The 15,013-nt window shown below is 44.5% G+C and overlaps 1 protein-coding gene across 1 annotated transcript in view; it reads right to left on the bottom strand.

Annotated features, from left to right (window-relative positions):
- Nucleotides 1-7,281, bottom strand: part of RARS1 (arginyl-tRNA synthetase 1) — a 165,360-nt gene extending 158,079 nt beyond the window's left edge. The window contains exon 1 of the mRNA XM_040344670.1: nucleotides 7,139-7,281. Coding sequence (XP_040200604.1) covers nucleotides 7,139-7,183 — 45 coding nt within the window. The 5' untranslated portion in view covers nucleotides 7,184-7,281. The remainder of the gene's footprint in view (nucleotides 1-7,138) is intronic.
- Between the last annotated feature and the right edge of the window lie 7,732 nt (nucleotides 7,282-15,013).

Below are 15,013 nucleotides of genomic sequence, written 5' to 3'. Positions count from 1 at the left end.
TGTTCCTCACCTCTGCCGCCATCTTTCCCCAAGTGTCTTCCTCGTATCGCGGTTCCGGCGCTGTGACTGGCCAGAGGCGCGATGACGTCACTCCCGCGTGTGCCGCCACTAACGGCATGATCGCCGTTACTAATGGCATGCTCATAGCATGTCTTTTGGAAATATCTCCTAAACCGTGTAGGTTCCGTTGATGGCAAATCCTAAAGTGTCTAGATACACTGTGGGTCATGACACCCCTTTTGATGTTGCTTAAATGCTCTCCAACTCGTACGTGTTGCAGTTTATTTTAAATTTAACAAGAAATGGCTAATAATTTCTTTAAAGCAGAGCTCCAGTCGGTTTTCTGAAAATTAAAAGTCAGTAGCTACAATAACTGTAGCTGCTGACTTTTAATAAACAGACACTCACCAGTCCCAGGACCGTCTTTGGCACTGGCATTTTAACTGTGGGCTCCCAGCTGTGACAGCTGGGCTCCCAGCTGTGACAGTCTTCTGGGACACACATGTCCCAGAAGACAGCAGGGACCAGTAAGGATGCACATTGCGACTCGCGCATGCGCAGTAGGGAACCAGGAAGTGAAGCCGCATGGCTTCACTTTCTGATTGCCTTACTGACATCGCGGGCATGCTCGACAGTTAAGTGTCCATATATTAAAAGTCAGCAGCTGCAGTATTTGTAGCTGCTGGCTTTTAATAAAAAAAAATTGGCAGACCTCCACTTTAAGTGTAATGTTTGTAGTCGTTCCTCATAAATGAGGTCCTCCAGCCCCTTATATTAGCTTTGTTACCCTTCTCAGACTGCAGATCAAGCACATCCTTCCTTAGGATTAGAGACCAGAACTGGACGGCATACTCAAGATGTGGCTGAACAAGAGTTTTGTAAACTGGTAGAAATATAGTTTTACCTCTTGAGTACATACTCTCTTGAATGCATGTTAATAGTCAAATTCGGTTTGATCTGATGCTTTTGAGGGCAGATCTCTCAGTACAAAGGACCTGTCACCGCCCATGCTATCACAAAGGAATAATGCTCATCCTCCTCCAGTCAGTACACTTCCCCCAGTTAGAAACACCTCCCAGGGAACACACTTAACCCCTTGATCACCACTAGTGTTAACCCCTTCCCTGCCAGTGTCACTTATACAGTAATCTATCCCAAAAAAGTGTCAAAAGTATCCGGTCTGCTTCAATGTCGCAGTCCCGCTAAAAATCGCTGATCACCGTCATTACTAGCAACAAATAAAATAACAAAAATGACATAAATCTTTCCCCTATTTTGTAGACGCTATAACTTTTACACAAACCAATCAATATATGCTAATTGCTATTTTTTTACCAAAAATAATTAGAAGAATACATATGGACCTAAATTGCGTAAGAATTTATATATATATTTATTTATTTTGGGGGGGGATATTTAATATAGCAAAAAAAAAATTTTTTTTTTTTTTTTTTTCAAAAGTGTCGCTCTTTTCTGTTTATAGCTCAAAAAAATAAAAAAAAGTGATGATCAAATACCTCAAAAAGAAAGCTCTATTTGTGGGGAAAAAAAAACATCAATTTTGTTTCGGTACATCACACGACCACGCAATTGTTAGTTAAAGGGATGCAGTGCCGTATCACAAAAAAAAGGCCAGGTCATTAAATAGGTAAATCCTTCTGGTCCTTAAATGGTTAAATGTTGTTGTTTTTGTGACATACATAACTGCATTTATGGGCTGGCCTATATAAAGCCCTGATTTTAATATCATTGAAATGTTGTCTGGGGGTGGTATATTTGAAGATATCCACATAGGATGAAACATGTTAGGCTGACCGATACAAGTACGCTATGAGCCGCAGAGCTTTTATATTATATGATGTCTGTTTACCTGTCTGTTTGTAAGTACCATACAATAAATTGCATGTTGCTTTAACCTATGGGCTTCACTATTGCCGTTTCCTCTCTGCATTTTTTGGTCATATATCTGTTGATGAACGCAAATTACACCTTTAGATCCTTGTGACATTCGGGATGATATTTCACCATTGATGCTGCCTGTGGAGAACCGTTTTTCACCCATATATCCTGTTGAAAGTGCGACTGCCACTGACCTACACATTATTTGATTACATGCCCATAATGATTTTGCTCTGGTAAGCAGATTATTTGCACGGTGGTGTGGTGTTTTCCTTGTCTGCACACTGAAACTTCGGTGGAGGTCCTATAACTTCAACTTCATTGATGAATATATTCTTTTGGACTTTATATATTTTTTTCACATTATTTGAATTTTTTCATTTATTAGAGCGCTGCACTATTGGATTATATTGTTTTTGTTTGCTTATCTACAAACTGTGCCAGCTGCCATCGGGACTATTGCATTTTTTAGTTAGCGCAGATATTTTTTTTAAATAACAAACATATCATACTTACCTCCACTGTTCAGCTTGTTTTGCACAGAGTGGCCCCCGATCCGCAACTTCTGTGATCCCTCTGCGGCTCCTCCCCACATCAGATAACCCCCTAAGAGAAGCACTCTCCCGAGGGGGGGTTATCTTGCGGGCACGCTCCGGAGTCCATAGCCATCGAATGTATGACTCGGCCCCGCCACCCGTGTTACTGGATTTCGATGACAGGTTTTACAAGTCCTTTAAGGATTCATGCATACAAAAGTGGCAAAACTTTTTACAGAGTCAATGTCGAGTGTGGTGGAAAGTTGTTCATTATGCCAATCAAGTCATTTCTGCTAAAGAGGGCAATACATGCTTCTGAATGAATGACTTGTATAGCGCTACAAATGCAAACTAAGGTAAATTGGAACAATGTAGCGCTAATACCCGTGTAATGTTGTCATCTCTAGTAGAAACGTGTCAGATGGACCCATCCACAACATCGCTTTTGGTACCATAACATCTGACAAGCCTATAATGAGTGTTTAACATGTCAGTTTTATGCTACTTTTAATAAACAACACTGTTCATACGGTATCACGCTATGCAAGTTCTTTTCAATATTTCTTGCATGACATGTGGTTAACGAGCCTCTATGAAGTTATCATTAACACTGTGATTTGGGATCATCAAGTTGATTAGCTGTTTGGATCAGGATGAACGATACAAGCCTTTGGTGACTTGAGCAGTATATACCTTCCCTAGTCTTTTATATTTATTAATCCCCCTTTTCTACCATTGGTGGTGGAACTTCTGTCAAGCTGTTGCTCCATCTTCAAGATCTCCTTATGGTGAAGCCATCTTTATCCACATTTATTTGGACTCTTGGTCACTTCATGCACTTTCCTGTGGTGAAATCACCCTTATTTCCATTCGTTTGGATTCCAGTCACGTTATGCACTTTCTCAATTCATTGTTATTATTTGCAAGCCTTTACTATATGTTGGCACATTCATATGTTTTGTAAGGTCACGTGGTGACACTAAGATTTAGTCATGTATTAATATATGTAGATTTGGTTTGTTATCTTTAGATGTGGGTTCTTTACAGAGGTATTAGCGCTACATTGTTCCAATTTACCTTATTTACTCTATTCCAAAGTTGTGTGGCGGCTTATATTTGTAATATACACAGCGCAGTTCATTCTTTATAATTCTACAAATGCAAACTGAATCGCCTCAAGGCACTTTTTTTGCAGCCAGTGTCTGCCTGGCTAGTGTGGTCATTTACCCCGTAGGATCTTGACACACTTAGACATACATTTGTACACATATATACTGGACCAATTTTTTGGCCAAGATCCAATTAACCAACTAGCATGTCTTTGGAGTGTGGGAGGAAACCCACGCAGACACAGGGAGAATATGCATACTCCAGGCAGTTGGTGTCGTGGTCAGGATTCAAACCAGCAACCCTATTGCTGCTAGGTGAAAGTGCTAACCACTACACCACTGTGCTGCCCTGAAGCCAAGTGTGGAAAATGTATGTAAACGGTACACCATTATATCTATGGATATTTTTGTTGAATAAATGACTAAAGGCATTTGTGCTTGTATTTAAGTATATCACTTTAGGGCCCTGGTTTTTCAGGTGGACCTGATCGGAATATCCATGCATTCCTTTGGACTGTCGCGTGTAAACAGGCTTGCACTAATTTCCATTGGGTGTACTTACTTTTCACATGCAAGTGCCTGACACAGGTTAACCTGTCCAGAGGAGTGAGATCACACCGATTCGAAAACATTTCCATGCTTGTGCAAACAGTCTTGTCTTCCACTCCTCTCTCTATTGATATAAACATGCACACAATTCATGAAAAATTCTTAACCACTTCAGACCCAGAAGGATTCATCCCCTTCCTGACCAAGCCCTTTTCTGCGATACAGCACTGCATCGCATTAATGGACGGTTGTGCGAGTGCGACGTTGCACTCAAACAAATTTTTTTAATAGAGAAATAGAGCTTTTTTTTTTTGTGGTATTTGATCACCTCTGTGGTTTTTATTTTTTTGCGCTATAAAACAGAAAAAAGAACAATTAAAAAGAAAAAAAAGCAATATTTAACTTTTTGCTATAATAAATATCCCCCCAAAAATACATTAAAAAAAATGTATTTCTTCCTCACTAGGCTGATATATATTCTTCTACATATGTTTGGTAATAAACAACAAAAAAAAAAAAATCGCAATAAGCGTATTGATTGGTTTGCACAAAAGTTAGAGCGTCTACAAAATAGGGGATACATTTATGGCATTTGTATTATTATTTTTTACTTCATTAAAAATGGCTGCGATCTGCAATTTTTAGCAGGTATGTAACATTACGGCGGACAGATTGGACACTTGTGACACTATTTTGGGACCATTGACACTTATACTAGTAATGGCGGCGATCAGCTATTTTTTTCGTGACTGCGACATTATGATGGACACATCGGACACTTTTGACACATTTTTGGGACCATTGTCATTTTTACAATGAAAAGTGCTATTAAAATGCACCGATTTCTGTAAAAATTACAATGGCAGTGAAGGGGTTAACAACTAGGGGGCGCTAAAGGGTTAAGTGTGTCCTAAGGGAGCGATTCTTACTGTAGGGGGGCGTGGCTGGACGTGTGACATCACTGATCGTCGTTCCCTATGACAGGGAACAGACGATCAGTGACAAGCCACAGAGAAGAACGGGGAAGGTTTGTTTACACTCACCTCTCCCCGTTCTTCAGCTCCTGTGACCCGATCGTGGGACACCGACGACAATTGGTTCCGCGGGCGCAATCATGAAGCTTCGGACCGGGTCGCGGGCGGACCGCCGCCGCGACTGGCCACTTAAAGGGCAACGTACCTGTTTGTGCCCAGCTGTGCCATTCTGCCGACGCATATTGCCGCCGTTAGGTGGTCCTCAAGTGGTTAAAAGGGAAGTATCAAATGTATTTATTTCTTTTTAGAAACCATACTTACCTAGGTGGATGCAGAATCGGTCAGATGCTGTATCTGTCCCCCATCAGCTCCAAGACTGAGAACTGAGCAAAGACTGCTGATTGCTCAAGTTCTCAGTGAACTGGTGACTACCAGTCACTGCTGTCTGCCCCACCCCCCACTGGAGCGTCTGACTCAGGATGTCACTGCAATGTTTCCTCAGCCTGGACCGGCTCTGTGACACCAGCTGACAGCGGGCTTAAGCAATGTTATGATGTGCTACATCTTAACCAAAGCCCTTCAGCGGTGCAATGTCACCCAGTCTTTCTTTCCAGGGTCACAGGCTCCGATCTTTTTAATGGCCGAGCCACAATGATATGGAGTCACCGTTTACAGCACATCACCAACTTCACAAGAAAATATATTCCAACCCTGGTTCACATTGATGCTACTTTGAAATCACGCTACTTTGCTTGAAGTAGCGCAATTTCAAAGTAGAAAGGTCAGCACAATTTCAGGTGCTTGATAGACATCTGCGTGTGGCTTCATACACAGGTGTCTATTGAAGTCGCACCTGAAAATCTGCAAAAGTAGAGCAGGAGCTACTTTTGCAAATCGGTGCAGTGCCGCAAAATCAGTGTTGCACCGATTGCCCCCAATAGGCTGCGACTTGTCATGCGATATCTCAAATTGCATGACAAATCGCTCCAATGTGAGCCTAGGCTAAACGGTGCAAATTAAGGAGACATTTACAGTACCTACAGGTAGAGCTGCACGATTAATCGCCAAGAATCGTAATTGCAATATTTTTCCCTTCCCAATCTTCAAAACAGCATGTCACGATTCTTTCTAACAAGTGCTGAGAGTTCTGTCAAGTTTTATCACAACATGTAAACAAGTAGAAAAAGTATCTTTTCGATCTTTCATCAAAAGGAAAGAACTCCAGCGTGTAAACGAGGGAGGTTTAACCATTTAAAGACCAAACATTTCCTGACATTTGTTGCTTACAAGTAAAATTCATAATTTTTCTGGTAGAAAATTACTTGGAACACCCAAACGTTTTTATTTTATAGGAGAGACCTGGTGGTTGTTGAAATATTTTATGTCACAGCGGTCTTTCAAATCGCAATTTTTTTTTGATGGAAAAAAAAAAAAAATTGTAAAGCAAAGCTAGCCCAATTTTTTTTGTATAATGTGAAAAATAATGTTACACCAACGGGTATTTTTTTCCCCATGATAAAGCAATGTGAGGTATGTGGAATAGGGCCCATTCATTTGGGAGCTATGTGGACAAGGGGCCCCTGGGTGCTTACATGCAGACAGCCCATTCAAGTCTATGGTGACACTACTGTAACAAGCATGTGGGTGCGCGGTCCCAAACGTACAATGGGCTCCCTGAACGCAGCACCTATTAGATGAAACACATTGCCCATTCACAGAGTACAGACCTCAGAGTCCATGTGAATGAGGCCTAGGATACAAAAAATAAAAGGCAGCTGAATGAAAAGAAGCATTGCAGGCTTGCATAGAATGAGGAAGTATGTAAACATTCCAGCTGTAGAGAATGTCTTTCATGTGATAGTAAATAAAGTTGTCACCGAGAGGAAAAAAAACATACAAGCTGTGACTGGGCTCAGCAATATACTAGCATTGTGTTCACCTATCAGCACATCTGCAGGCATTCCAACACACACACACACACACACGTGTCTGTCTCCAGACCCCTCACACCTTCTCACACACGGGCTCCCTGAGCGAAGGACACACACACTTCTCACGTATTGTCTCTGACCTGCTCGCCCAGCTTTCTCTCATAGTAATACACCGGCCCCTCCATCCTCCAGTCACGTTGACACAGTCAGTAGAGGCCGACCCAGGAAGCAGCGTCACCTACACCAGGAAGAGAAGGGAACTACGGCGTATCACATGGGAGAAGGTGAGGGGGCTGACATCACAAGCCTGCGTGCCCGCTCCCGTGCGCGACACCTTTATACGCAACTCACGTTGGCTGAGCTTTCGCGCGTTCTCAGTCCCCTTTTCTAAATGAGGTCATGTGACCTATCTTTGTCGGGCACTAGCAAGGCGAACATCTTTTTCCTGACAGGAGAAAACCCCGTGTTTTTCAAACGCGTTAAAGTAGAAGTAGGCATTTATTCATTTTGGATATAGTAAGGGATTTTTTTCACCATCTGTGGCCATTGCAGAGGTTTCCCCTCACTGTTAGGGTTGCCACCTTTTCTTCAAGCCAAACCCGAACACTTTGGAGGTTCATGGCAAACAAAAATGGAAAAAAGCTGCATGGCAAATATTAGCACAACACATTTTGGAATGGATTTACACCACTATTTATACATTATGATATGTGTATGGAGATTGTACAGCATATGTTTAAAGTTTTTTTCACATTTAACCACTTCCATACCAGGCACTTACGCACCTTCCCGCCCAAGCCAATTTTCAGCTTTCAGCACTGTCGCACTTTGAATGGCAATTGCGCGGTCATGCTACACTGTACCCAAACAAAATTGGCGTCCTTTTTTCCCCACAAATAGAGATTTCTTTTGGTGGTATTTGATCACCTCTGCGATTTTTTTTTTTTTTGCGCAACAACTAAAAAAAGACTGAAAATTTTGAAAAAAATTACGTTTTTATTTTTTTCTGTTAATTTTTTTGTAAATAAGTAAGTTTTCTCTTTCAATTACGGGCACTGATATGGCGGCACTGATGGGCACCGATGAGATGGCACTGATGGACATCGATGAGGTAGTACTGACGGGCACAGATGAGGTGGCACTGATTGGCGGCACTGGTATGCGGCACTGATGGGCACACATAGGCGGCACTGATGGGCATACATAGGCGGCACTGATGGGCACTCATGGGCGGCACTGATGGGCACTCATGGGTGGCACTGATGGACACTTATGGGTGGCACAGATGGGCACTGATAGGGGGGCACTGGGCATGGATGGGCACTGTGGGGTGGCACTGATGGACACTGTGGGGTGGCACTGATGGACACTGTGGGGCGGCACTGATTTACCCATGTTGCCAGTCAGTGCCCATTTGTGGGCACTGGTTGGCATCTTTTATTTTTTAATGCTTTTTTTTCCCAGACTTTATTTTTTATTTTCGGCGATCCGAGGGGGGGCTGCGCTGATAAACAATCAGCGCGAACCCCCCCTGTCAGGAGAGCCGCCGATCGGCTCTCCTCTACTCGCGTCTGTCAGACGCGAGTGAGGAAGAGCCATCAACGGCTCTTCCTGTTTACATCGTGATCAGCTGTGGTTGGACACGGCTGATCACGTGGTAAAGAGCCTCCGTGAGAGACTCTTTACCTCTTTACCTTGATCAGTGTTGCAGTGTGTCAGACTGACAACCAGTCAGGATTCTACAACCACTTTGCCGACGTCAATATGTCATTGGCAGGCGGCAAGTGGTTAAAATAAAATAATTATAGGGGGAGGTTGCAGTTCATTTTAATTTATTTTTAGGTAATATAAGGACACACTGATCTAATGTGGGTGCTGATACAAGGAGAGATTCCCTTATTTAGTAGAGGTCTCTAGGGAAAGGGGGGCTGATCTAATTGGGGGTGCTGACTGCTGACCTAATGGGTCACCAGCAGTCAGCACCCCCTCTACATTAGCTCAGAGTCCCCTCATATCAGCACCCACCTTAGAGATCTCTATTAGATCAGGGGGACCCCCCCATCAGTGTCCCCTGCCCCTAAAGACCCCCATTAGACTGCCTTACCGAGAGCCGTTTAGAGCCAGGAAATGTGGGAGCTGGAGTTTGGGGGCAATTCGAAGATGCTCTTCTATAGTGCCATTTTCCTTCCTTCCTCCCATTGTGTGGGGGGCTTGAGGATAAGGTAAAGTAGAGGCAGATGCTGTATCGCTGTGCCCAGTGTGTTGGCAAGACACAACTGAACTGGTACACTCACAGGGCCGCTGTTAGGAATCATGGGGCCTCCACCACCTGAGGGGGGGGAAAGAGGTGGTGGGAGGGAGGTAAGAAAGGGGGAGGTGAGAGAGGAGGAGGTAAGGGAGTGAGAGAAAGGGGGGAGGCAGGAGAGAGAGGGGGTGGACTGACAGAGAGGGGTTGCTTACAGAGAGGGGTGGGCTGACAGAGAGTGGGGTGGGCTGACAGAGAGGGGGGCTGACAGAGGGGGTGGGCTCACAGAGAGGGGGTGGGCTCACAGAGAGGGGGGTGGGTTGACAGAGAGGGGGGCTGACAGAGAGTGGGGTGGGCTGACAGAGAGGGGGTGGGCTGACAGAGAGGGGGTGGGGGTGCTGACAGAGGGGGGTTGCTTACAGAGAGGGGGGTGGGCTGACAGAGGGGGGTGCTGACAGAGGGGGGTGGGCTGACAGAGAGGGTGGGCTGACAAAGAGGGGGGTGGGCTGATAGAGAGGGGGTGGGTTGACAGAGAGGGGGTGGGCTGACAGATAGGGGGGCTCACAGAGAGTGGGGTGGGCTGACAGAGGGGGTGGACTGACAGAGAGGGAGGCTCACAGAGAGTGGGGTGGGCTGACAGAGAGGGGGGCTCACAGAGAGTGGGGTGGGCTGACAGAGAGGGGGGCTCTTAGAGAGTGGGGTGGGCTGACAGAGAGGGGCCTCACAGAGAGTGGGGTGGGCTGACAGAGAGGGGGGTGGGCTGACAGAGAGGGGGGCTCACAGAGAGTGGGTGGGCTGACAGAGAGGGGGCTCACAGAGAGCGGGGTGGGCTGACAGAGAGGGGGGCTCAGAGAGGGGGGTGGGCTGACAGAGAGGGGGGCTCACAGAGAGGGGGGTTACTTACAGAAAGGTGCATGATGACAGAGGGGGTGGCTTACAGAGAGCCGCACGCTGACAGACAGACTGGTGGAAGGGCAGATAAGAGACCTCAGGAGAAGACGCGCACCGAGCAGGAAGGCGGGACTCCGGGCGGCCGCGATCACCCACAGTCCAGTCCCGCCCTGCCTTCACATGTGACCAGTCACCAGCTCCCCTGGCCAATCACAGTCCCCCGCCTGCACATAACCCATTCAGCCAATCACAGGTGCCCGCTGTCCAGTGCTCGCACAGGCTATATGTGACAGACAGTGTAGCACTGATGGCGACAGGAATCGGGAAGCGCCACTCTAGATGTTGAGGCAGGGGCCACTGGTCACAGGACGGCTATAGTGAACAGTTATGTGCCCGGGTTTCAGGCGGCTTGAAAACCGGGCACATGCGTCCAAACCCGGACTGTCCGGGTCAAAACCGGACAGGTGGCAACCCTACTCACTGTCCTCTAGTAAAACAAGAAGTGAGAGGAAATTAACCACATAAAGTGGTTGTAAACTCTTACAGACCACTTTCACCTACAGGTAAGCCTAGATTAAGGTTTACCTGTAGGTGCTTGAAATATTTCCTAAACCTACACGGTTTAGGAGATATTCGCAATGTCCCCGAACGCTGTGCCATTTCAAGCTGGGATCATGCCGTGACTGGCAGCTCCTGCGCGCATGTGCGGGAGTGACATCACGCGGCATCTGGCCAGTCACAGAGCCGGAGTTCGCTCTCCCGGAAGGAAGAGGGGTGGAGAATGGACGCTCGCTGCCAGCGTGGAAGACGGGGACATTGCGGGCTTCTCATGCAGGTAAGTGTCACATATGCTTTACCTTTGCAGGGTAACAAAGAGGAAGTAAAACCCATCAGGGTTTACTTCCTCTTAAAGGAGCAGGCCTATTTTTCAGACTTGGTGTTGACAAGTTAAAATCTTTTTTTTTTTCGCTAGAAAATTACTTCTAACCCCAAATATATATATATATATATATATATATATATATATATATATATATATATATATTTTCAGACACCCTAAAGAATAAAATGGCAGTCAGTGCAATACTTTATGTCACAATGTATTTGCGCAGCGGTCTTACATGCGCAATTTATTTGGAAAAAATACACTTTTTTTTAATTAAAAAATAAGACAACAGTAAAGTTAGCTCAATTTTTTTTTTTTTAGATTGTGAAAGATGATGTTACGCCGAGTAGATTTATATCCAACATCACACTTCAAAATTGCGCCCACTCATGGAATGGTGACAAACTTTGACCCTTAAAAATCTCCTTGACGATGTTTAAAAATTTCTAAAGGCTACCAATTTTGAGCCACAGAGGAGGTCTAGGGCGAGAATTAGTGCTCTCACTCTAAAGATCCTGGCGATACCTTACATGTGTGGTTTGAACACCGTTTTCATATGCGAGTGTGACTTACTAATGCATTCGCTTATGCGCACAAGCTCGGCGGGACGCAGTGCTTACATTTTTTTTTTCTATTTATTTTTTATTTTGACACTGTCCTTACAAGGAATGTAAACATCCCTTGTAATAGAAAAAAAGCATGACAGGTCCTCTTAAATATGAGATCTGGGGTCAAAAAGACCTCACATTTACACAAAAATGCAATAAAAAATATGTTTTCTTTCTTTTTAGAAAAAAAAAATCCCCTTTACTGGCCCGTACACACGATTCCAATATCGTACGAAAACGGTCGTTCGAGGAAGAATCGTACGATAATCGTATCATTAGTACAGAGCTTTCGAGAGCCGATCACGACAATTCATCCGATTTTATTAGATCGGACAAGCACATAAAATGTCCTCGTACAATACCAGATAGTACGATTTTCGTTTAGTCAATATAGTTGTCGTCTGAAAATATAATACAAATACATTACAACACATGACATCACTCCCGATTTTTTTTTTTTTGGTCATACGAGAATTTTCGTGACGTAACCTATTTAATTTCTACTTGCAACTAGCCTAAACAAGAAAACAAATGCAGCCGCCACATCTAATGATTGATAACCTGCATTATACTACATTTTTGGGGTGTTTAATACCACTTTTTTTTTTAAAAACAACGTTTTATTTGTAATCAAAATTAACAGTTGTACAATCATATTAGCATTTGTACATGAATTTTAGCATGGAAAATGTAACATTTAGTTTAGCTGGATTCAGTAGTGGAGGTTTTTTCCCCTTTTTTCTCTTTTTTTCCCCCCTTTTTTTCCCCCTCCCAACCAACTTTATTGTAACAAAAAGTGCATACATGTCTTTACATCTAAAGTGTCAATGATAACATGAGGGTGTATAGTGATCAGAATACCGAAAGTTCAAAACCAGTGTCATGGCCAACAAACAAATAATTTTAATTAACCGAAGAAATAATAATAATAAAAAAAAGAGAGCAGTATCTGGTCAGCACGCCAGCATGGGGGAGAAGGCCTCCCGGCCATATGTGGTTACCAGGAGCTGTTCCAGGAAGGACGTCGGGTCCTTCCCTTCCGTTCCCTCCGGGAGACGAATGAATCTAATATTGCACCTCCTCAGGCGATTCTTGCTTGGCAATCAACTGGTTAATCTGCCTCTGCATATGGTGAGATCTGGCCTGTAGTGGCGGCAGGGCGTTCTCCACGTGCTGATGCGAGTTTCCGTTTCCGTGACCCGGTCGCAAAGTTTCTGAAAATCCTGTCTAATCAAAGAAATGTCTACCTTGACCTCTTCAACCTGGGCAGTGAGTGATCGCCTCCAGTAGTTTTTCCGTGTCTCCCTGCCTGCGCTCACCTCCCGTCTTCTCAGCACCGCCATCTTCCTCAGTCTCCTCTCCCTCATTTCAGCGGTACTGTGCGAGTTTTGCCGCAGTGGATTTTTGGCTTTTTGGAGGGGACATGATAGCGGGTGTGATGGGTGACTCTCAAATTCAGTAGGCTAGGAGGGACGGGAGAAAGGCTTTCAGGCCGGTAACAGGGACACGGCCCAGTGCTGGATCAGGGGCACCAAGATAGCCACGGACCTCCGTTCACAGGCCAAAGCTGCAGTCTTGCCTAAACGCATCCTCTATGCGGGCCACCGGATGGCTGGAGGTCAGAGGAGGCCAGGTGTGGTGTGAGGAGGGTCTCCAGGCCGGCAACAGAGATGGGGCCCAGTGATGAGACAGAGGGGAGCACCAAGATGGCTACGTACCTCCGGGTGTAGGCCGAAGCCGCGGTCTTGCCTAGATGCGGCCGCCGTGCGGAGGGAACGCCTCTCTGGTCGGATCACTGGAGTGTTGAGGGTCAGCGGAGGCCAGGTATGGTGCTATGAAGGTCTGTTGTCCGGTAGTAGAAACAGAGGAGTGCCAAGATGGCCGCGGACCTCCGCGATTAGACCGAAGCCGCGGACTTTCCTGAATGAGGGTCGCCGCTCCGCTCGGGCCGCCAGATGGCTGGAGGGCAGGGGAGGCCAGGCAGGGTGCAAAGGGGGACCCCAGGCAGGTGTCAGTTGCGGAAGGGAGGATCAGCAGAGTCCAGGATTAATGGCAGAAGAGGAGTAATGGACGGAGCCTAGGGTGCACACGTCCTACTCCATGCCGTGTTAGGCCACGCCCGTTTAATACCACTTTTAGCCTACATATGGTATATGCTGTACACAGCCTGCAGTCTTTGTACCCACAAAATACTCCCTAATTTGTGTGCTATTAGTGAGAGACTCACTGACATAAACCTGCCATGTATATACTTAGTCCCCCTTTATATCAGAAGTCTGACCTTTCACATCAGTTGTCCCCCTTCACACCATGAGTCCCCTCCTTAACATCAGTAGTTCCCCTTTACATCAGAAGACCCCTCATATCAGAAGTCCCTTCTGCAAATTGGAAATTTTGTAAATTCGGAATTCCGTAAATTCAAAGTTAGGAGATTCGGAAATTTGAATTTCGGAAAATTATAGGTATTGGAATTTCTTTTCAAATTTGGCTGTTAGTGAACGTAACGAATACAAATTTATCAGAAGTTACGAATTATCCTAAATAACGAATACCGCATCTAAACGAATGGAACGTAACGATCTAATAATAATAAAAAACATTTTATTATTATTTATTATTCATTTGTTCCATTCCATTTGTTTAGTTGTGGCATTCGTTATGCCGCGTACACACCATCGTTTTCTGCGATGGAAAAAAACGTCATTTTCAAAAACGTCAATTTAATTGACCGTGTGTGGGCAAAAACGTTGTTTTATGTCTTCTAAAAAACGACAGAAAAAAATTGAAGCATGCTTCAATTTTATGTGTCGTTTTTGGCCGACGTCGTTTTCTGTGTTCTAAACATTGACCGTGTGTACGTAAAAACGTCGATTTAAGCCCGCGCATGCTCAGAAGCAAGTTAGGAGACGGCAGCGCTCATTCATGTAAAACGACTGTTCAGAATGGAATCAGCACATTCGTTAAGGTGTTTTTCAGCTTATAGACAAGAAAAGAAAGCGCTTCTTTAACCCCTGCTTTTAACTGCTACCCAGAAATGGACGTTTGTTGCGGCTGATCTTGTTGCATAGTTATGACAAGCTTTTAATTAGTTTCTTTCTTGTTTGATAATGTTTATGTTTGTGTTCTGTTATTTAGTTGTATCTTCCATCTTAAACATTTTAAATATATATATTGGTCCACCTTTTATTTTTTTTTTAAATTTTGGTCACCAATTTGATTAGTAATCTCTATTTTGTTTTTATTTAGGAGTGTGTGAAGTGTCTGCAACAACCTAATTTTTTAGTTAACTCACCCACAAGCATGTTTTTTTACCTTGTTAATGTTTGCATTATTTATTTTGTAATGGGTCTGCCCACTCAATACTGATCTCTCAAATCTACAATAA

This window comes from Rana temporaria, chromosome 3 (genome assembly GCF_905171775.1).
Source record: "Rana temporaria chromosome 3, aRanTem1.1, whole genome shotgun sequence".
Taxonomy (NCBI): Eukaryota; Metazoa; Chordata; class Amphibia; order Anura; family Ranidae; genus Rana; species Rana temporaria.
This window is presented reverse-complemented; position numbering and strand designations above follow the sequence as displayed.